We start from the raw sequence: 24,267 nt of genomic DNA, 5'->3' as shown, positions 1-24,267 counted from the left end.
AAGAAAAAATGGGTGGTTAGTTACTTGAGAAACAAGCAACTAACCCCCAACTACTCTACAAGCCAAAGTGGCTCCTAACAACCTATAACAAATTTCTTCTAAGAAGCATCTAGAAGCAAAAGGAATAAGAAAAACTCATAAGAAATGCTTAAAAAACAAAAAATGTTCAGGCCATAAGAAACTAATGCGTCATGGCCAAGAGCCCATCAATCAAGACTGGTGCACCCAGACTAGAACTGGTGCGCCCAGGTTGGATGTGCCACGCCTAGGCAGCCTCGGCCAGATTACATGCGTCGTACCTAGGCAGCCTCAGTCAAAGTTCATGCGCCTAAACCAGGAGAATTCAGGCAGACTTGATGCATCAAGCCATTGGCGCCTCGGTCAGAATCTATGCGCCAAGGCATGTGTGATATGGTCAGAGTGTTGTGCAGTGCCTCAGGCTGATGCGTTGATGTTGATGCACTGTTTTGCATGGGTCTCTCATTCCTTCGGTCACGAGCCATAATTCCTCGATCAAGGTTAATTTTCCCTTGGTCATGTTGTGGTGTTGTTCGGTGAATCTTGAGTTTGACTCGGTCAATTTTTACTTTGGCTCGATCAAGTTGCATGGAAGCTTTATCCTGATTAGGTTCAGTCATTGGAAGCTTTAATAAAAGCAGAGTACTCAGTTCTAAAATAATTATTATGATGTTGCGCGTAAGCCAAAAACACGAAAGATGAGGTAATGATTTGAAGGGCTTGACGAAATGGAAGGCGTTGGAAGTGAGCAGAATCGAAGCAGAGAGGGGAAGAGGGTAGGGCAGTGGTGAGAGAGTCGGCAATGTCAGTGGGGGTGAGGTTGGTGGAGAAGGAGGAAGATGGAGAAAGAGGAGAGAGAGTGAGAGACGTTGGAGTGTGGGTTTTCCCTTTTGTCATCAAGAAGAAGAAAAGGTAAAGAGGTACTACATTGAGTTTGGATGAAAAGGGGAAAGGGTAAAAATGGAATTGAGAAAATTTTCTAATAAAATGAGTTGACATATAATTGGTGTGTCAAGTTTTAATTGGATGAGACAGGGTTTGGGACATAAAAATGGGACATGTGATCCTCATATGTACTTTGTGTAGTGTTTGTTTTTAGGGGATTTATATGCTTTAATTAGTGCCAAAGTACACATCTGTTACCAACAAGGCGTTGATATAGTAGTGTAAGGTCTCATTATATCCCAAGATAATAAAAGGTTAACGATTCGATTCTTGATAGCAACATTTATTAGGAGATACAATCACATATCCCACAAGGAGTATTAGTTCTTTGACTATTGGGTGAGAGAATATTATTGGTAGTAAAGAAAAAGAGTACACATCCGTTAACCTTTCAAAAGCATAGGTGAAGCCTTAGATTTGATGTTGGTATGTAATTAAAATCAGGGCTACCATATTGTCACAATAGTCGAAATCATAGGCTAATAATGTCGTTTACCTCTTTCTCAAGCATCAATTCTGTCTGAAATAAGATAAGGACAAACATCATTTTTAAATATTTTGTTAGAGTTCAATTTTAATGCAACATTAGTATGCAAATGTAAAACATTTTTGTCAGCATCAAAATCTTGCTTCAGATCAATTGGCCATATTATATATGCATTTGACAATTAGAATAGAATGAAGATTACATGTCCTACTTTTGATATTCCATTTATATACCAATTCAATTAAAAGTGATACTTAATTAAAAATAAAAATTATAAAAATAAAATAAATTTTTTATATTACTTCTAGAATGTAATTGGCTTAGGACATCCATACCAACTTTTTTTGGGGTCATGGAATATGATTAAAGTAAAGACCCACATTGTACAAAAACAAAACTAAGTAACATGTTATGTCCACTAAATACACACACGTAAGAGAATCCCCATCATTATATAAAGGGCAAACATCTACATATAGAAACTAAAAAGATCACAGTTTTGTCACATGAATGTCCATACTCTACTTAAACTACAAGCATCAAGTTCAGTATATAGTGGATAAGCTCTATCAACTATGGACCAAAGAATCTCCTTCTCTTATGATTTTGTGGATACTGAACAAGCCATCAAGCATCAGAATATATATAGAGAAGCTCCTGTTTCTTCGGATTTCGAGTTTTCTGTGAAGAACTATTCTATGATACCTGCAGATGAAGCCTTCTTCCAAGGCATGTTGTTGCCTCTTAAGACTAACTGCTCCAAGAAGATGACTTTAAGGGATGAGTTGCTTAACAATGATGATGAGTTACCAAGATTATCAAAGAGTTCAAGCTGGTGGAAGGAAGGACTAGGGCTCAAGAAGGGTGCATCAAAGAAAGATAAAAACAAGAATGATGAGTTTCTGCAAAAGCATGTTTTTGAGCAAGGAGACACAACTTTTAGCAAAAATAATATGGTAATATGCCCCCTTCTTTTTTGTTCCTTTAATTTCATGTTTACTCCTACTCTAGAAAGAACGACTTGATCTAAACTTGATACAACAAAAAAATTATTTGTGATATAGAGATCATAAGTTCAAATCTTATAATGGTCGTCGAGTACGTCTATCATTCTCACCCCACTAGGTGGGAAACATTTTTTGTGTTTGGTTATTTAATAGAAATCTTGTTTCCAATTAGATGTTTAGTTTTAATAGCTACTTTCTTATCACAGGAATTGTTTTATGAAGGTGGAGTAAGTCCCAGAGGTATAAAGTAAATCCCATAAGTGTATGATTCATTCATTTCTCAAGGAGGGGTTTTATTCTATTAATACCTAAAGTTATTAACTATTAGAATTTGGGCTGACTTCGTATTCAACAATTTAAATTTAACCTAAGTTTTGTTCCCCACCTTTGTATTTGTAATAGGAAAGATGGTACCCTAAGCATTTTGGTCTTTGTACAAATATTTGTGGTTGAAGAGTTCCCATTAGTCAATGAGTATCTATTTGTGTAGTATGTTCGGTACTTATTTCTCTCTCACTAGGTGTCAATTATGTTTCCCTTCTACTTCTAAGCAAGTTCTCCAATATGTATTAACTTGGGTTTTTTTTGGTACATATTAACTTGGGTATTAACTTGGGTATTAACTTGGGTATTAACTTGGGTTTGATATTATGTAAAGTTAGTTTATTCTGTCTTATATTCTTTTCATGAGAAACGTATAAGAAATGAAGAACTTATGATAAAAAAAAGTAAAATGAAGACTACTATGTCTGAACAATTTAATCAGAAGAACAACATATGGAAATACAAAAAAATAGTATCAAATTGTTAGTATATTTTAAGGATTTATGCAAATACAGAACTCAATGTGAACTCTAATTACAAGAAGAAAATGAAAATACAATACTCAAGGATTTTTCACTTGATCAATACTTGTCTTGAATATAAAATATTTAGAACTACAAGGCATCCACCTCTTTTTGTAAAATTTCAAAACAAGGCTAAATTAAACGTTAAGATTCAAAATTTAATTGACTTGACAAATAATGAATAATGTACCCACATTTAATTACAAAAACAGATCAATATTTCCTAGCATGATATAATACTTACTAGTTTAGTTACGATAAAGTCGCTCTCTTTAAAATATATCATGACATTGCTCAAAATATGTAAGCAGACTATCAACACTATCAACCACGCTATCGATAAAACAGTCAGGATCTCTATTATCGAATTCTTACTGCACTCTAAGAACGATCTCGAATACACCCACCACAATACGGCTATTAGTATCAATTCTCGAAATTCTCACAATATGGCTAACTGTGTCAATTCTTTTCTCACAATCTGACTACCAGTGTCAATTCTCGAAATGCCTACAATATGACCACGCATGCCAATTATTTTCTCACAGTCTGTCTATCAGCATCAGTTCTCTGTGCCAATTTTTTTCTCACAGTAATGACTATCAGTGTCGGTTCTCTAAATGCCCATAATTTGGCTAACTGTGTCAGTTCTTTTCCCACAATACTGACTATCAGTGTCAATTCATCAATTCTCGAACTTCCCACAATTTGGCTGCATGTGTCAATTCTTAGTGTCACTGAGAGAAAGGGAGAAGGGAGAAAAGTTTACCGGAAATACATCGGCGGAAGAAAATATGAGGGAGAAAGAAAAATGTTGAATAAAAGTGCACTCAACTTGGGGCGAGTTATAATGAGGAGAGAAGGCCTATATTTATAAGAGATTTTTTTCAATTTTCTCATCTCCAATGTGAGATTTGAGAATTGTTTTTTTTTTCAAAACTCTTCTATGTAGGATTTAAGGAGTTTTTTAGATTTCACATCTAAAAGTTTTCACTAATGACTTTCAACAATTCAAGTTCAACACATCCTACCAATTGGTCAAGGGAAAAAGTTTGGACTCTTCAGCATCTTATAATGAATTTGATGCCAATATTCTTCTGCGTAGAAAAAAACAATGAAATCTCTGCTTATATCCCTCTCACTAGATTATTTTCTCACGAGAGAATATAAAAAACAAAACCAAGGGTTTACCACATGCCATTGACAATGAAGAAAATAGTAGCATAACAACTTGCTTTTGAAAGGATTCTTTTAAAAAATAAAAGAATATAGATTCAACTAATATTTCAGTAAAATTGAAAAGCTATCAAATATACACAGCATAAACGAATTTTATGAACTAGGAACCGTACCGAATTATCACATTCTGACACTAACCATCACATAATGAAATAAAGGTTAAAATATATTCCACCGTTTACAACCTATGTTGGCCCACATATTCATGCTGTAGGTGCCTCTTTAATTTCGTTGTATGGTTTGTGTCATCAGGGTATGCCTATGATATTTTTGGCGTGATAGAACTTGCGATAGTGCCTTTATTAAGGAAAAAATTCAGCAGTGAATTCCACCTCAGTATCTTACTCTTACCCAACAGCATTTACAACTATACAAGTCAGGGAACATATCCCACAATATACATCACTTCATAAATCATGACCTATGATTAGCTGAAAAAACAAACTAGGCACAAAGCTCAAAACTTGGCCTCAACAATGGCCCAAGAGCCAACAAGGTCAATGAAGGCAACCTTTTTTACAACCAAGTCCATAGGAATTAGTTCCAAACAGTACCAACTCAGATCGTGATTTTACTTTAGGATAAGTAGATCTTATGGATTTTCAAGAGCTAGCGAGTCATGTGCCCACTCTGAATGCGATGTCACCACCACTAGTGAGTTCATTGGGGAAGACTATGGGGTCGTAAAATCATCGTCTTGTTAATGATTTTCTGTTTTTATGGCAAAAACCATAAATTGCAAAATCCTCATCTTTTAAAACCGTATAGAAGGGGAAACTCATAGCCCAAAATTATTTGATCCGCCCAAAATACTCATAGCCCAAAATTATTTGATCCGCCCAAAATTATTTGATCCACCCAAAATTCTTCTAACCCTTAAATTGCAAAATAACAAACAAACTATAACCAGAATAGAAGTAGAATTTACAACTACAAGTAGAAACTCCCAAAGACTTCATTTTGAAGACTTTTCCTTATTATCATTTTTAACATATTTCTTTTCCTTATTCTCTCTAAAGTGATATTATTTCTCTCTTTTACGTTGTACTGTATAATAGGAGAAAAATAGTGCTCAATATGTTACCTTTGGTATGTTTTCTCTCTTATTTTTTTGTGTTCCATTCTCCCATGCATATTATTATAATATAGGTGTAGGCTACATAAAACATGAAATTTCCACCTAAAACTTCTACATACATATTATATTATACATATTATATTATATATATTTTACACTTTAGTTGATTATGTTGACATCTTAGTTTTACAATTATATAAAACTTAATACTTTTAAATGCATAAATATATTGGAAGTTTAAGTTTATCAAGTGCTACTTGTTAATTTTATTATTTATAATAATGAAGAAAGTTGAAGATTTTATTATTTTGTATATATATCTAAAATATCAATATTTGATAAAATCTTATGATAAATGTTACAATCACGCATTTTACATTATTATCTACCTCCTCCTATCTAAACTTAGCAATCATTGCCAAAGCATTGAGAGTCTGGATTATCAAAAGCTACATCAGAGTAAAAATTAAATGACTGAAGATTGTTGTGTAGTAATAATAAACATGGGTGCAACTATTTACTTAAATAAAGGCAATACATATATCAAACTTTTCAAATAATGATATTATGTACATCTAACTACACCAAAAAACAAGTCTTAGTCTCTAGGTGAGAAATCATCTAACTAAACCAATGCGGTTATTATCCCTACTTCAATCAGGTTGGGACTAAGAAGCACCAACCATATTCATAGTATATACAATTTCCGACATGAAAGAATCAGCAGACTGGTTCCGTTACTGTACATCTGCAGCCAAGAACATACAAGTGGGAAAGGATGTAAGTCAGTTTATTATCTAAAAGTATCACATTCAGAAAACAGAATTCAAGAATCAACTGGCATAGAGAATCTCATACTGGTGCATAATGAGAACGTGAAAAGAATTATTAGCTTAAAAGCAGTATCATATTGTCTGGCAATAACATTAAAAATTAACCAGCAAGATATTCATGCTAATCCGCTTAACCTCAAATTGGTGAAGTGCATTTTTCCTTATCTTCTAATACTAAAGGTGGTCCAACTCACATGTTACACGGTACACCACCCTGCAGATTTAAGAAAGCTCCTTTGGAGCTCCACACTTGGTCAGCGAAGCAATAGGATGTAATGCCATTTCAGCACAACGAGGAAGTAATATGCCACAAATGGCACAACAGTTATCAGTCTTCTTCCCAGGGTTGCGTTGGACAATATTTCTCCATGGACTCCTTTTTACGTTCAGGATCTAAGCTGCAAAGGGGAAAAGGAGATGATTCAGGTCCGGAAAGTTCAAAATTACTAAAAAGAAAGTCGTCAACCAAGAAAAAAATCATCGGAAATCAAGTCAACTTTATCAGAGACCTATTTCTAAATCCAAGAAGAGCGTAGTGTACAGCACTTGCACAAGCAGAAGCAGGAGCTATCGCAGCTGCAGGAACTGCTCGAACAGCAGCAGCTAAGGCAGGTCCTGCACCTGAGCCACGCTGGTATTTTTTCAAGGGGTTTTGAACTAACACAGCAGCAGATTTTCCCAGGCCATCACTGAGACTCTCATAAGCCTGTCATAAGGTCAAGAAAAATAACATTTTTTATAGTCAGAAGAAAAGCATAACAAAAACACCTAGCATTGCTGTTATTATTCAAGTATCCATGTTTTCTATGTAGTACGTACAAGCATAGTTGACAAGATCGAGATCTTACGTAAGATCGGAAGGGTAGACGAAAACGTAAAACGTGTGATCGTAACACGGATCGTAAGATCCTACCAAATATTGATTTTTTAGACATACATATACACAATAATAAAAACTTCAGCTTTAAAACTTAAACTTTCAACATCAAAATATATGCATACAAAAGTATTAGGTCTCACATAATTGCAAAACTAACAAGTCAACCCAATCAACTATTGATAGCAAAAAGCAACAACAAGTATAAAAGCCTAATATTATATTACATACATTATATATATAGTATAATATGTATGTGGAAATATCATGTAACTACACCGTGTTTTATGTGTAAACATGTTTTATGTAGGCTACAAGTATATTATAATAGCATGTATGTCGAAAGTGGAACAAACGTCAATTTGAGTGCTGACTGTGACACGTACAAAACAAAATTTAACAAAAGTGTAACACAACAAAAGCACATAAAAAGAAGAGAGAACATAACAACGGCAATACAGTGAATACCATTTTTCTCCCATTACACATTACAACATAAAAGAGAGAAAGAACATCACTTCAGAGAGAATAAGGAAAACAAACATGTTGAAGATGAAGATGATAATAAGGAAACTTGAAAATGAAGTCTTGGGAGCTTTTGGTTGTGGCTATAGCTTCTACTTCTATTATGGTTATGATATGTTTGTTATTTTAAAATTTAGGGTTTAGAAGAATTTTGGGCGGTCAAATGATTTTGAGCCATGGGTTTTCTTTTCTATACAGATTTAGAAGATGGGAATTTTACAATTTAGGGTTTTTACCATAAAAACAGAAAATCACAACGAGACAGCAATCTTATGATCCTACAATCTTCCTCGGCGGTGGTGAGATCACATTCAGAGTGGGCATGTGACTCACTAGCTCTTGAAAACTCGTAAGATCTACCGATCCTACGAGTTAAATCACGATCTTAACTACTACGAGTACAAGTGACTCCAAATCATTGATCTTGTGTTCAATTTAATCAATGTGTGTCTTTTTCCAGCCTTCATTTTAACATAAACATAAAAACAAGAAATACAACATAAAAACATCATTTCATTCTCAAAATATTCGACAGTGCACCTGCTGAATTCCCTGTTGGGCATCTTTAGGTTGATTAGATCGAATATCTGTCATCGATTTATCTTTTATAGGCAGGGGGGTTGTAGAAGGTACACTTGCCAGGATATATTCTGCTTGAAGCAGAATGTCATGTGCTCCAGCAGCTAAATGAACTCCCAGTCCAACAGCTTCAAGAGAAATGCTTCGAAGAAATGCAATTGTACCTACAATGATTTTCAAGTACAATGAAAACTAATCTGAAGTATGACAAATTAACATTACAATTTGGACATCCAGAAAATAAACCAAACAATTTTATAATCATACAAATAGTATCTTTTATAATATTTAGTTATGAATACAGTGCCAGCAAAAAGAGCATATAATAAAAGTAGTTAAATGATGAGCACTTATTAGCCTTTTAATCAAAACCTGTATCCCGTATGATCAGCTTCACGGCAAAAATTTAATAAACACAATCTTATAATCTAACCTCAATACAATAGAGTTGAAAACAAAGTCCAAATAGTCAATTAATCGCTCCCCATTAGCATAAATCATTGTTCAAAACTAATGGATACTAGGAGACACTGCCCCATTCAGCTATATTATTCAATACATGCAGCAGACAGCATAGAGTAATAATATTTATATAAAATTTTCACACACAAAATATTTATATTAAAATTAATTAAATGATTTGCTACAGTAAACAAATGAAGATAGTGGTTCAATCTTCCATCAAGAAGGAAAATGTTTTGGTTAATAAAATTAATTCTTCATTTTGTCTACTTAGTGTTCAAATATCTAAATAAATACTTTTAGAAATGTTAGCACTACCAACAGATGTCTCAAATAAACAATGACAATTGCTGCTTACTTTTTTGTTTGAACATACATACACATACAGATAGACTAATGAAGAAATTTCTATAAATGGAACCTACCTCTCTGCATACCCTTGAGCACCCTCCGCTCCTTCTTATAGTTCTCTATCGGAGATGAAACCAGCTTAGCAGCACCAGCCCCTACTGCAATCAATGATCGTACAGTAGGAAGCCCCCACAGTATTTTATGAATCTACACGTTGAAAATTATGAGTGAAGAGGTATAAATTATTCCTCATGTTCTTAAGGAATATAATTCCTGCTAGAATACCTGGTTCTGGGATATATCTTCCAACCACTCCCCTACAGTTGTTTCACAAACACTGCCCCAACCATAGATGCCAGCAGCATGAACATGTTTCAGGTTTAGCTCAACCCCCTGGGACAAATTACAACAAGTTATTCTCATAGTAAATATCACAAATAAAAACGGGTCAACAATCCTTTTTAATATTTTCCATAATACACAACCAGGAATGCTGTGGCAATGAGCATATAAAATTTATTCATTTCAGCAAACACACACATGTCCAGCTTAGTTTAAAAAACAGTTTATTTATTTAAACAAGATCCGGAACTACCTATATAAGGACAAGGGAATCCCAGATTTACATCCGTTTTAATTTAATAAAAACAACAACCAATATAAGGACATGGGATTTCCAGGTCAGTATTTTTAATTTAATAAAACCAACATTTGTAAGTCACTTGCATATACCCTACCAAATAGTTCTATAGACAATTTAGACAATGAAGTGATGCTCAGTTCTAATTATAACATTGAGTCCATCCAATGACAATATGGGTAATTAGGAAATTAAACCAAGAAGGAAATTCTTGAATAAAATATTAAAAAGTATAATTTACCTTCCAAGGAACAAGATTGACAAGTTCTACATACTTCCCATGTCTTAATGCCGCTAGATCTACATGACTAGGACTGTAATCCACCCGAACAAGAATAGGCCATATATCTAGTTTCTGAAACAAAACTTAATATCCAAATACATTAATATTACCGGCTAGAAGAAAAGTCCATCAGATTAACATCTCCTAAATAAAGTCTAAGATGAGGATTAGATTGTGTTTCTTTAACTGGACAATAGCCTAAACACAATGACATTAAAAATCAGAGCAACATGATGAATTGAACCAGGGATAACATTCTTCAGTTAGGTGTCAACTGAGTTGGGTATATGGGTTCTCCATATTTCTTTGCAAGCTTCATAATACAAACAGAACATTGCAAATCCAAATATGTCTAGCAAAACATGAATTTCTTTAAGCATGTTATAAAACACCACTTGCCTGGAAATAAGGAAGCAATGCCTCTTGAGAAATTGAATGAGATCCAAGATCTTTACCCTTCTCAGGCAAAGATTTTGAATCCTCCATATCAGGAAACTGATCATTTAATGAGTTTTTTCTCCCAAAGAAATTAACAAGAAAATCAAGCTGGCGTTGATGTAGATGCAATAGCATAGGAAGAAAAGCAACATTCAACCTGAAAGAGATATACAAAAGCACTGTGTGAGGCCTTCCCTGACCCACAAAGACATTATTAGCTATGAAACAAGTCAGACAATGTCATTGTCATGTAAAGCTATAGAGAACCAGGCAGTAAACCTCACCAACCAACACCATGTTGTTATCTTTTAGCCAACAACAGGTACAGGTCAAGAACTACTCGAGGGAAGTCTGAGCAACACCCTGAGCAATTTGGGTGTTGTAACATGCAACTTACTTTTTCAATCACAACTAAAGATGAGATTTTCCAAAAATAGTTTCATCCATATTTATTATAATAAATTTATAATACTCTTACCTGTACTCTTCAAGAGGTGTTAAAGGATCTGGTCTGACTGCTTCCAAGTCCAACTTAAATGCTTTTGAATACGATTCCCTAGGATGACCTTTTGACTGATAATATCCTAGCACCTTTCATTAAAAAATATAGAATTATAAAAAGACATAGAACTTGCAAGATACAAAATGTTTTGATGTAAAGTGATGCAAATTTAAAGCAACTAAACTTAGATTACCAGTTTCCATGGTGCATCTTGGCTTCTGTCATACAGATAAAAATCTTGTACAGATACAGACATCTTAGATACACGTAGGCCACCAACTGGAAATATATCATACTGAAATTTCATCCCAGACAATGCAAGTTCTAAGCATACAGATGTATCTCTCCCATAATGTTGTCCAGTTTTCCCTGAATCAAGCCAGTCAGAACCTCCATACAGTCTCCACTTTATATCAATCTTCTTAAGAATTACACGCCCACGAGTCTCACTGTATGATGAACTATCATTAGATGGAAGCATGTGATGATCTTCAGCCTTTATCAGTCCAGTTTGTTCACTTTCCTCAGAAATGTGATTTTCTAATACTTTCAGAGAATTGTGTCCATACCATCCACCACTTCCTCTTTCAATACCTCTATGTTCCACATTCCTCAGTTTGTGTCTAGAAAGTTGATCGGAATGCATACCAGCGGATAGCTCTGAGAGAGGGCGTAAGTCAGATAAACAATAGCTTTCTATAATCTCTGGAAAGCAACCCTCTTGCAGAAATGAAGTTTGACTACTTTCCTGTCCAATTAAAGGCACGGACTCAGTCAAACTTAATTCATGAGAGAGAACTTCAGGCTCATCCATACTGATCTGACCAACCTTAATTAAGTTTCCATCAAATGGCATGCAAAATTCCGATTCAAAGGAATAAGATTGCTGTGTATTATTTCTATTCAATTGAAATGCATCTTCACATATTTCATCCATCAAGCCAGCTATGTTTGATACATCCTTTGAAAATGTTTTTGGAGAGGATTGTTCGGAAGTTGAAGCCATGGATTCATAGCTGAAATTCTTACTTTCATGAATAAATTCATTCATTTGTTGAGCCTGTTGAATATTATCCCACCTATTCTGCAAATGCACAATAGATTCCTCCACATCCGGGGCAAATAACTGCTGGAGCTGAGCAGCCAAACGAATCAGAGCAGATGTTGTATCATGGCAAGTTTCAACATAAAGGTGAGACTTAGACAATTGTAGCTCCCATAGAAGACCAGAGGTACAGTTGGTTTTCAAACTTGCCTCCAGAAAAGCCTCCTGAGCAACTTTAACATAACCAGTCTTCTGAAGATTTTCTACACTGTAAGTGCCAGAGAGATAATTCAACTCTGACACTAAATGAAGTAGAAGCCCCAGATCTTGCACTCTAATTTGGTAAACACCCTCAACTGAATCTACAGAAGTTGAATTTGAAAGTGTCAGGGAGGACGTAGCCAACAGACAAGCAACATATTGTTCGCCCATATCTTTGACACAAGAAAGGCCAGACTCTGAATTCAGGACTTGACTCTGAACCACCAGGTTCTTCATATACGGCTCATAGCTCAATGCAATGTCAATCAAGCTGAGAACAAAAGAAGATCTATAAGATAGACCTAGTTCCCTCTTTGCAATGCTAGTATCACCTGCATCTTCAGTATCAGAAGCAGGGAAACTGAAAAAAGATGATATTGCATCAAACCAATCCAAACGACCACCTACAGCAATAACTGTGGCACAACTGACAGTTATAGATGTAATTTTATGCAAAATAGCTGGGTCAGACAGAAATATGATATCAGAGCTAGCACATTTAGAAGATAATGCATTAGAACCCCCTCCATCACCTCGCTTCACAGAGGAGTTGCTACAAGTAACTAGAAGAAACTCATGATCAGGAGCTCCAGTTATGAGCCCCCACAACTTGCCTTCACCATGGGTTAATCGAAAGAAACTAGCAGCCTTAACACCGCCAGTATTTGTGACAGACAGCAACTCAAACTTTTGAACCTTCAGCTTAAATTTGTGCCACTGACCAGGAAGTTCACTCTGCATTGAGCTTCTGATACTCTCAGTCTCATACGTATCCCTGCTAACAAGAACTTCAACAGAATCAGATTCCAAAAATACGGATGACTGGGAGACCGGAGATTCTTTCTCAACATTGCTTTCTTGAGATGTCACATGTGTCAATGCATTTAGTATCTGAAGCAAAAGGCGATTTATGCTTTTATATTGAGAATCATTCACATTAATTACAAGTTCAGATAGATGGACATGCATGAAAAATGATGAGCTTAGAATCATCTCTTGTTGAGTTTGAGACTTCCAATTTTCCTGATCTTTCACCGTTGAGGCAGATGCGAACTCATACCCTCTTCCTGCAATACCGTCTTTGCCATTTGATTGCTCTGAATTAGCGAATAACCTGGCTTTCTTTGCAATCCAAGGACCAGTCACCTGACCCCCCTGCCAAACTACGCTAACAACTGAGCAAGAACCTTTTCTGTGTGCAACAGAAAGAAAACAGCTAGCAGAAATTTTCTCATTCGGCATGTTATAGGAGTTGATTCTTCCGGTACTATTTCTTGTTGATGCGATCAGGTAGACATCTAGATCACAAAAGTTTAACTGAACAGATTGTGCAGCTACTGAAGGTAATCTATTCTTTGAACTTGCATGTGAAGTTTGACTACCATTCGGAGTGCAAACCTTGCTCAAAGGTGATGATGGTGTAAAATCAAGAGCAATAAATTCTTGAGAGGAAAAGAAATCAGCATGATCTCCACCTTTTTCAAAAGGAAAACACAGTATTACTCTTGCACTAGAAATAGATATATCACCACGCAAACATTCTGTTGTGGAGAAGGATGTCACACATGGACTTGAACGTCCTTTCACATCAGTCAGAGATGATCCACACTTATCTGAGGATTCAGACAGAATTTCCTTTGCATTATTATGCACTTCAAGTGATTTTCCAACTTCTTTTAACAGGTCAGTGAGCATATATATTGCAGAAAAGATTACCCAGAATATGAATGGGGGAAGGTTCAGCGAAAATGATGTCAGCCCATTCAGACAACCATCAGATGAACTTGCTTGCACAATATATTTGCAATCGGTGACACCAGCAGTTCTAAACAATGTAACTTTCAATATGTGGTCTTTATTTCCAAATGGAAAATCGGTTGCAACTGGCCCAATTAATGAATCTGAATCTAGATCATAAGAAGTAGACGAAGGGAGAGCACCAAGGACCTTAGTTTGTAGATGTTGAACCAAAGCACTTTGAGTTTTAGCATCGATTCCAATGTTCAAGAAATTAGCAACTTCTATAAGCTTCACCGTTCCATTAAGAGTCATACCTTGAGGGCGTACCTATTGAGGTCATAATGCATTTAATGTTAGAAAAAAGGGGTCAAAAATCAAGTAGCAGACAGCAGATACATGTAAATAGGGTCTCACAAGCCCAGCATGAAGGCATGGCTATGGAGATCAGAAGGGTTTTTTTAGGAAGAAAATGTGTTAAAAAATTACTTGCAAAACAAGAACTATTCCGCTGCATTCTGCACCAAGATAATCCATCTGTAATCCAAGTGGATTATCAATTTTAGGGTTACACAAGTGGTTCTGTTCTTCATCACAAAATGATAAAACAACAGATATTCCAGCAAAAGTCGCTCTGAGAATGGTCTCCACATGCTGCGGCTCTGTTGTTTAGTAAAAGAAAAAAAACAAGTTAATGACCAACAAACTATCAAAAGGGAATAATATACAGTATGCATGCATTTATTAAGCAGATCGTTACATACAAAAGCCTCCCATATATTTGGTTGTACTGAGACATGAAGAAAACACAATAAGAAAGAATGATGATATATAAAAAAGTTACAAGCCAGACTCAGAAAATAATAAAAAAGCATAGTGCAAAAGAAAATTTGAGATAAAAAAAAGTTTTCATGATAACTATTATAATAACATAAGATTTCAATTACCAGATGGAATATGCATGGATCCAGAAGCAAGGTTGGATGCAGCAGTTACAGCACTAAGAACAGAATGTGTCCAATTCCACACTCCACTGCTCCCTAAAGCAGATTGAGAATTCCTCATTCCATCAATACATTCAAAAAACTGATCCACACTGCAGGAATCCCCAGAACAACAGAATTATCAATAGCATCCAAACCTATTAATGAATCAATAAATGTAGGGAAGGCCTATAAAATGCTAAATATACAGACTTGCTACATAGCTTCTGTACATAATATGTATCCTAAGGAAATAATATTATGGGATCATTGTGAACATTAAATAAGACTGTAGAACATACACAAATTGGTGAATTTATATGCAGGTGACCATAAGGAAAGTTTAATTGATTATACAGCAAGCTAGAATTACATAACAGTCTTAAAGTTTCACCTGTCACGCAGTTAGGCATACAACTAGTAGTGAAATTTGAATGCAAGAGAAACTGGACAGTTTCTTTTTCTCTCTGGGAAGTGGGGAGTGATTAACAGTCAATGTTTACCTACAAAGCAGCCTAGGAATTTCTAAAGTTCAATAAGATGGCACAAAAGGGAGAATTTTAATTATGAGTTTGTCAAGTGGTGTGAATTGGTGAAACCAAAATAAAACTTCCATTATTCCCAAAGCTTCTAGATAGAGTTCTAACTTCAATTTATTTCCAGCACACTCTACTTTAATCAAAGGCATTTAAAAAAGAGGGAAAAAGACCTGCCTTGCCCCAAAATCGAGTTCCTGAATACCATCTTTAATATTTATATGAGTAGAAAACGGCACCCAGTCTGATATAAGATGAGACGCGGGCAGCAAAGCTTCAGTAAGTTGTTCTGGTTGTGTCAAAGAAGAGCAGCAGGCAGGCAAACAACCATGACCGGTTACAATTTCACCGGTGGCATTTGTAACCGGCACTGAAGTTGCTGAATGGAATAGATATGTAGAATTCAACTGAGCAGATTCTTTTAAGTTGTGATCCATGCAGCCTTTCCCATCCTTATCCAGATTCTTAAAAGTTTCCCATGAATGCAATAGCCATTTGATTGTGCTAGGTTGAAATCTTAACACTATGGGGTCAACATAAATATCTGCATCCACCTTGCAAATGTCCAAAGAACCATTTTTCCAAGGAATAGTTAATTTTACATTTCCACCAAATCCACCTTGCTTTCCTGTCATGACTGAACATGTGGCTTTATTTGACTCCAAAACAGGTTCACCACATCCTTCTCCTGATACATGAGGAAAGGATAACTGGTCATCTTCATTATCTATTTTGAGGAGCTCAAGTACTGCTCCATTAAACTTTACAAAGTTTGTTAACTGGCTTATTCCAAGAACATCAGCATTCAAATCACCATCTTCAGACAGACTTGTTCCACACTCTATTTCGGAAATTCGAAGAACTAAGGCACTATGACATTCTGTTGTCTTCTTTCCATTGACTAAAGATGGATCAAACGCAACAATTATGTTTGTTATTTTCACATGGAAGCTTGTGAGCAACCACTTTACCATCTTTGCAATAGTTTTAACACCTTCATGAACATCAATCGAAGCTGACTTCAATGCATCATCTGCTATTTCACGCTCAGTTCTAGTTGAGCTATATTTGAGGTGGCTACTATCAACATCGTCAGAGCTACAAGTTTCATCGCCACTAGTTGAGATTATATCTGTGCAGGGAGAAACTACTAGTTCAAGCTCATTCACTTCAACCTCACAACCTTGACCACTCCAAGGCATTTTAACCAAAAGGTAGCCAATTGATCCTTCTTTGACTGTTAAGGATGCTGCCTTGCCAAACTGTAAAACATGAGCAGACGAAAGGAATAAGATAATTAAAAAATACTTTCAATGATTTCCAACAGAGTCAACAACAAAAAATTCTGTGTTTCACTGGGTATCCTAACACCTTTTGGCTGGGACTGATCCCTACGGATATAGTTAGGCTGTCCTAACAAGAGGCACCTTCAGAATTCAAACCTTTGAACCTCTGTTGGCCCCTCGCAGCGGTGTTCACTTACTACTATGCCTAACTCCTTGTGGACCAACCAAAACAATATTAGTTCTGTTCAACAATAAAAATTAATAGAATATGACATTGCTCCTATGACAAGCACCATTCAATGCATTTGGCATATATGAGAAGTGATGTGTATGAAGCGCGCTAGAATATTGTATGCCTTCAGTTCATCTATTTACATCCCCTATTAAAATTAGCCCCGTTTCATTAAGCTTTTAAAAAGTCGTTCTAAAATATTCTAAATAAGTGATTTTGATTGTATAGCTTTGATGCAAATCAAAAGCTGCTTCGCGTCCAGCTACAATTATAAAAAATGCTTTTTGGAATCTTCCTCCTCTTTTTCAAAAGCTGTTTTTAGAAGCTAAAAAACAGCTTCTCGTAAAAGCTGAATCAATCATTGATAGGGCAACACACATGAAAGAAACTTCAATCCCAAAGTAAAGCAGTCAATAATATCAACAATTAACATATTCTTCACCTCAAAACTTCACAGTACATAACAAAATCGATGAAAATTTAAAATTAAAAAAAATACCACCTTGGCGTTGATGAAATCAACATTGAGAGCAAGATCAGATAACTGAAAGGTGCCTTGAGAGAGTTGAACATCAAGCTGGTCAAGATCAATATCACCGAGAATGAACTGCCCTAATTTCTTCTTAAGGAAGAATTTGCAAACCCTCTTCAACGCCCACCGTGAAAACAAAGCCTCCGCCGATTTCGCAATGTTCCACGGAAACATCGTTGAATTCGAAGAGTAATTGAAGAAATTAGGGTTTAGGGTGAAAATTGGAAGAAAAGAAGGTTGAAATATGAATATGAATATGAATTTGCGACGGTTAAGAATTGTGGCGGCGAAGAAGAATGAAACTCCATACGCAAACACGAACAATAATAGAAATATAAAATAAATAAAAAAAGATGAATGAATGAATAAATAAGAACGAAAGGGAAAGGGGTTTTAACTTTTAAATTTTGAAGGAGAGTCTAACTTTCTTAACTTTTTTTGCGTCTTTTCCTTTTTGCGATTCCGTATTCGTGTCACCTTTTTCCTAAGCTATTTCGTTATTTTATCCTTTTCATATATAAATAAAACTATAAAAGGTTTAAATGGAATTCTCATTATTTGGTAAATTTATTTTCTTATCTTATCTTATAATTCCGTTTTTTCTTAAATCTTAACGTTTTTGATGAATTTAATGATTTGATTCGTTGTAATCCTATCCATGTTATTATCTTGGCTAACAAGTTAGGTGTCATTCACTAAATGAAATTTAGATTATTATATTAAATAATAATATTCATTGAAGTGGATTAATATTAAAGTATATATATTTTATGGAACAAATAATATATATAGGAAATTCGTTTTTAAAATTTATAATATTATTTTAAATTTTCATATTTTTATAATATATTTAATATTATTAAATTTTCATTATTTTATAGCTCTTTAGATTTCGTTATTCTAGTTTTAATATATTATAATATTACTTTATATATTTTAAACTAAATTTCTTAGGCTGGAAATGAATACAATTACTAAAACCATTAAAAGTTCAATATGGTCAAATTAAAATATGATGACTAAATTCACCACAAATTATAAACTAAGAAGATTAAAGATCAAATTTAAGCCAAAATAAAAATTTGATAAATAGTTTGAGCCATAGCTTACATTTTAATTTATAATAAATATCATACAAGGGCTGACAATGAACTGAATCAACTAGGTATTCGTTCAAAACTTAATTTGCTATTTAGTTCTAGAAACTTGGTTTATGAACCAAATGAATCGAACTTGAGTTAGATACAATTTAACTTGTTAAGTTCATATACTAGCTCAGTATATATATACATGTATATTTATATAAACTAACTTTTATGTTTATTATGATTCATATATTATTTTTATATTTATTGTTATTATATATACAAACAACGTTATATTTATATATGAAAACAATATTTCTTTGAAAATAATTAATTATTTGAGTTAATGAACCAATTCGAACCGAGTTGGATAGTTCATGAATTTTAATCGAGTCAAACTCGAGCTAAAAAATAAATCGTATCAAACTCTAGCCGAGTTTTGAGCTGAACCAATCCTTATCGAGCTAAATTCTAGTTCAGTTCGTTTCCAACCCTATATCCCCTCACAAAATTATACCCTCTAGTACTATCAAGGATATCCCAGAAAGATAAGGAGATACTCTTGATAGTAGTGTTATGAAAACCGGTTCGTGCCGGCTGGTTCAACCGGTAAACCGGTCTCAATACTAGTACGATACGATAATTATACCGGTCATGCAATCATACCGGTTAAAACAGGTCACACCGGCTGGTTTTCAATTGAACCGTACTGATCATACCGGCCGATTTTTATTTAAAATTAATTTTTTAATTAAAATGAAAAAATAATGATTTTTATTAATTTTTTAACATTAATGATAATATATTATATTTTTATATTTAATTTCACTGGTATGCGGTTTAATTAGTGAACCACTGGTTGAACCATTATACCACTATATCAGTACCATAACTGGTTTGATGTCCGGTACGATATTAACAACATTATTTGATAGTATCACAAATAATTGTCATTTTAATGATTCTTAATATGTGGTTTTTTAATTTTTAAATAAACTAATGGGAAATATATTTTTATGTTTTAATTTACTTAATTTAAGAACAAAAAAAATACTTAATTTTAAGAAAAATAAAAAAATTATGCCATTAACTATTTTTGCTACATGTCAAAATTTGGGCTGAACTATTCTTCAATACTCTACAGGGTCCCCTAACCTTGCAATGGTAGCCAACCAACCGCCAACATTGCACTACCATTTGATACCACATTGAGCCCATATAACTAGTCAGTTTTTAATGTTTTTTTAATGTTTTTTCCAAGTACTAGATTGAGCCCATATAACTAGTCAGTTTTTAATGTTTTTTCCAAGTTTATATAGATTTCGGCAAGAGGTAAGAAAAATCCATAAATTATGGTAAAAACAAAAGATGATATGGTGAAAGGACAGATTTTAAACTTAAAAAAACAAATGAACAAAAAAGATAAACAAAGATGACTGAGGAGACACAACTTTAAAATAAGGTTACTAAGTGAAAATGTATTTAAACATTTTAAATATTATACCGATCAAATTTAAAATATATTTTTATCTCCTTATTTATTTATATAAATATATATACTGAGTGATTCAAGTGATAACAGTTCTCGTATAAAAACTGTGAAAACAATAAATTCCGTCATTACAACTTACATGAATTATTATGATTAAAAGTTAGTTATTAATCACATGATACTCATATGAATTTATATTTTAACATTGATCATTCAAATAAGATACAATGGTTCATATTAATTATTCTTTTTCAAAATAACTATTTTTTTCACCTGAATATATATATATATATATATATATATATAAATAATTACTTGGAGAAGTAAGTGGAAGAGAAATAATTTAACTTCAAGAGAAATAATTGCAAGTTCTTAACAAGGTATTTTGTAATTAAATTTTTCTTTTTATTTTTTATATCATTTTGAAAATAGTATTTTTGCGTACTCTTGATAGCCTCTGCATGGAACCACATTTATAAAAAAGTTTGCCTATGTGTGCATGACATTATACATAAGTGAAAGTTGTGTACCAAATCAACAACCAACATAAACTTTTGTGAGATCTATATGATATATGATATATGATATGAATAATATAATATTTTATATACCACTGTTTTATATATGTTAACAACAATAATGATTAAATCATAAATAAAAATTGTTTATTTGTGAGAGTAATGTTTTATACATCTATTCTCTTCATACATCACTATGTGAGAATGTTGTCCATCGTTTTTGCTTTATTTTATTTTAAGATGGTGTTGCTAAAGAATACATATAAAAAGTTGGATATGCATGTCTTTATGCAAGTCCAACTCCTCTTGGGTGTGTCCTTGTATGGTATTCTCTTTGCAGTCTTAGGAATTCGAATCTTCACACTTTGGATGCATATAAACTAGTAAGGGAATCACAATATTTCAAGAAAGTTAGACATAGGAATCACAATATTTCCCAGAGGAGGTCATCGAAAATTCTTGTAGGCTTCACTCTGATTGCAATCCCATTATCCTTCATTTTGGTGGCATGACTTATTCTAATGGTCAAAGGCCCTTTTGCTATGAAGCATATGGCTCACCCACAATCAGTATCACAAAGTGGTTGCTCAAGCTTGGACCCCTGTCTCAGCTAATGTCCCATTGGCTTTTATTAAGGTGAAAGAAGATTCAATTAGATTCACCAAGGATATATTTGGTAACATCTTCACACCCAAGAAAAATCTAGAAGCTAGTCTTAAATGTAGTGATAGAAGTCTTGAATATAATGACTCGTCATCACTGATTTTTCTTCAATGAGATCTTCAAAAAGAATATGACCAAATCCTACAATAGGAGCATAAATCTTGTAAAAATTAGGTTAGATTCAGCAATAGGAATACAAACTTTTTCCATACACAAGTTATCATTAGGAGGAGGAATAAAATCCATTTCCTCCACCCCTTGCTCTAATGATGATATTTTGAAATTTGAAGCTTTAAAGTACTTCAAAAAACGTTTTTGCCATAATCGGGGTCATCAAAGACCATTTTTTCCTACGACTAATATGACGAAGCTCACTCAGGAATAGGGTTCAATCATTTCTTAGCCGGTTACAAGAGAAGATGTCTTTAGAGCTTTGAGTTTCATGAATCCTTACAAATCCCCTAGTCCAAGTTGTTTTCCGGTAATCTTCTACAAACAAATTTGGAATTTGATTGACGATGATAGGTGAAAATTCATAAAGGAAGCCTTCAAAATAGGTCAATTCGACCTGATTGTGGCACATAACTTATTACATCTAATTCCTAAAGAAGAATATCCTAGCAACCTCAAGGAATTCAAACCTATTAGTTTGTGTAATATGTTATATAAGCTTATCACAAAGGTTCTTGTGAACAGACTTCGTCCTCTTCTGAATGATCTTATTTGGTCTCTTCAAAGTAGTTTCCTTCTTAGAAAGGAATGACATATAATGCCATTGCTCTCCAGGAAATCTTGCATCATATGGGTAAATCAGAAAGCAAAAATGGAGAGATTGAAATGAAGATTAACTTGGAGAAGGCTTATGATAATATTGATTGGGGTTTCATGAGAGGAATTTTGCATGACTTTGGTTTCTCTCAAGTAACCATTAATCTTACCATGTATTGCATATCTACTTCATTCTTATCAATTATTTGGAATGACAACAAACCTAAGAAGTTCCAACCCACTAGAAGACTTAGACAATGACATTTTCTTTCTCCTTACCTTTTTGTCTTGTGCATGGAGGAATTATCAATTTTCATTACAAATGAAGTGTGTCAAAAAAAGTGGCTCCCAATTAAAGTCTCTAGGAGTGACCTAACATTTCTTACGTTTTATTTACTGATGGTGTCCTTCTTTTTTGCAAAGTGAAATACTCTCACTTACGCAACATTAAAAACTTTTTTGAGCGATTTAGCCAAGCTTCGGGCCTCAACATAATCTGTTCTAAAGGTTTTTCAAATATTAAGAAGGTGAAATTTGCAACTATAACTTCAATTTGGTTCACATTTGATAATTGGTAAATACATGGGATTCCCCATCAAACAAGGGAGATTGTGGAATGATGAGTATAATTTTACAATTGAAAAGATGTAGAAAAGACTAGCTTCGTGGAAACTAAACCTTCTCACAATGGGTCACTTTAGCCGAATCTGATTTATCTTCTATCTTGACTAATTACATGAAAATAACTTGACTCCCTCAATCTATTTGCTCAAGTATCGGCTCATGTGTCCGAGATTTTATTTGGGGATTTAATGGAGGTGAAGGTATGCATTTAGTTGGTTAGAAAAAACTGATAAAAAATAAGACAAAGTGGTTTGGGTATTAGAGTTGATAGATGTTGTAACACCTTTCTTATGGGGAAACTTGTTTGGAATCTTTTGCATCATGAAAAGCTTTGGGTTCGTATGCTCTTGGCCAAGTATATTCCAAATTTGAGTATCCTCCTTAATAAAAAGAATTATGGATCTCAAACCTCGAATGCGATTCAGAAAGTAAGGGACCAACTTCAAATAATCTTCATGCGGAGCTCATGGGTTTAATTTACAGAGTTCAATTGGCTTGAGATTTGGGGTACAAGAAAGTTAACTGTCAAATCAAGCCATGTGGAAATCTCAAATAATCTTCATGTAAAGCTCGTGGGTTTACTTTACAAACTTCTATTAGCTTGGGATTTGGGGTACAAGAAGGTTTATTGTCAAAGCAACTCACTTGATGCAATATGTAACACCGTGAATTTTACGATTTTGAATTATAAGATTTTATTAATATTGTTATTAATTATATTTTCGAAAATGAATTTCTGGGAATTTTCGGTAAATAATTAGACGAAACTCTAGTTGAGTTTTAGTCTTGAAATTCTATTTCCAATTTGACCCGGTACGGCTCAAAAAGTGGTTTTTGAGTTCCGTAACTCGAAATCGAATTCCATTTCGCCGTTGACTTTGTAATTTCATTTCGAGTCAGTATAGACCCTGAGTACACCAATACCTATTTTCTAAATATTTTTCACTCGGAATGCCGAAATCCAAAATTCTAATCAGATATTAAAATCGGGCGATTTATAATACCCGATCGAGTATTGGCCGATAATACTCGGGCATGTTTATCGCACAAATCCGCGAAGTGGTCATTTCGCATTGGGATGTGAAATTTGACTTCCATAAAGCAAATTTCACATCACTTTCTCAAATATCTCTTGAGCTCATCATTAGCCACCCTAGGAGATTTTTGATGATTGCCTAGAGGGAAATCTGATTTCCTTCTCTCCTTAAACCCTCACACTTCACACTTCACTCTCACACTCTTGCATTTTCAAAGAGAAGGTAATCCTCTCTTCATTTTTCCTCTCATTTCTCATTTGCTTCTTCCATCTTCAATCTTTGATCTCTCAACATTCAACCAATGGATGTTGATGAGATTTAAGTATGTTGTTCATGAGCATGTCGAGAACATATTC

General features: G+C 34.2%; 2 protein-coding genes and 1 long non-coding RNA gene across 3 annotated transcripts; 2 read left to right on the top strand and 1 right to left on the bottom strand.

The window, feature by feature from the left end:
* LOC109331085 lies at positions 1,919 to 2,988 on the top strand. The gene is made up of 2 exons (XM_019565358.1): positions 1,919 to 2,406; positions 2,664 to 2,988. Exons 1-2 carry the CDS (start codon positions 2,026 to 2,028, stop codon positions 2,706 to 2,708), a joined length of 426 nt encoding a protein of 141 aa, XP_019420903.1. The 5' UTR covers positions 1,919 to 2,025; the 3' UTR covers positions 2,709 to 2,988.
* Positions 6,064 to 18,133, bottom strand: LOC109331331 (autophagy-related protein 2). Its single transcript, XM_019565749.1, has 14 exons — positions 17,695 to 18,133; positions 15,852 to 16,936; positions 15,103 to 15,251; positions 14,645 to 14,817; positions 11,306 to 14,485; positions 11,089 to 11,201; positions 10,572 to 10,767; positions 10,131 to 10,244; positions 9,535 to 9,642; positions 9,324 to 9,456; positions 8,398 to 8,600; positions 6,965 to 7,161; positions 6,650 to 6,853; positions 6,064 to 6,370 (listed from the first exon to the last, which is right to left on the bottom strand). Exons 1-13 carry the CDS (start codon positions 17,896 to 17,898, stop codon positions 6,784 to 6,786), a joined length of 5,925 nt encoding a protein of 1,974 aa, XP_019421294.1. The 5' UTR covers positions 17,899 to 18,133; the 3' UTR covers positions 6,064 to 6,370; positions 6,650 to 6,783.
* On the top strand, positions 7,168 to 8,331 carry LOC109331332. The gene is made up of 2 exons (XR_002105776.1): positions 7,168 to 7,270; positions 8,257 to 8,331. It is a non-coding gene; the product is annotated as an uncharacterized LOC109331332 (long non-coding RNA).

This window comes from Lupinus angustifolius, chromosome LG17 (genome assembly GCF_001865875.1).
Source record: "Lupinus angustifolius cultivar Tanjil chromosome LG17, LupAngTanjil_v1.0, whole genome shotgun sequence".
NCBI lineage: Eukaryota > Viridiplantae > Streptophyta > Magnoliopsida > Fabales > Fabaceae > Lupinus > Lupinus angustifolius.
The sequence above is the reverse complement of the archived record's forward strand: the minus strand, read 5'-3'. Positions and strand labels throughout refer to the sequence as shown.

Coding starts and splice junctions, on each gene's coding strand:
- LOC109331085 (XM_019565358.1), top strand. CDS start 2,026: ATGGACCAAAGAATCTCCTTCTCTTATGATTTTGTGGATACTGAACAA. Junction 2,407..2,663: donor CTTTTAGCAAAAATAATATG/GTAATATGCCCC, acceptor TTCTTATCACAG/GAATTGTTTTATGAAGGTGG.
- LOC109331331 (XM_019565749.1), bottom strand. CDS start 17,898: ATGTTTCCGTGGAACATTGCGAAATCGGCGGAGGCTTTGTTTTCACGG. Junction 15,252..15,851: donor GAACTCGATTTTGGGGCAAG/GCAGGTCTTTTT, acceptor GGATTCCTGCAG/TGTGGATCAGTTTTTTGAAT. Junction 7,162..8,397: donor CCCAACAGGGAATTCAGCAG/GTGCACTGTCGA, acceptor ACCTTATGACAG/GCTTATGAGAGTCTCAGTGA.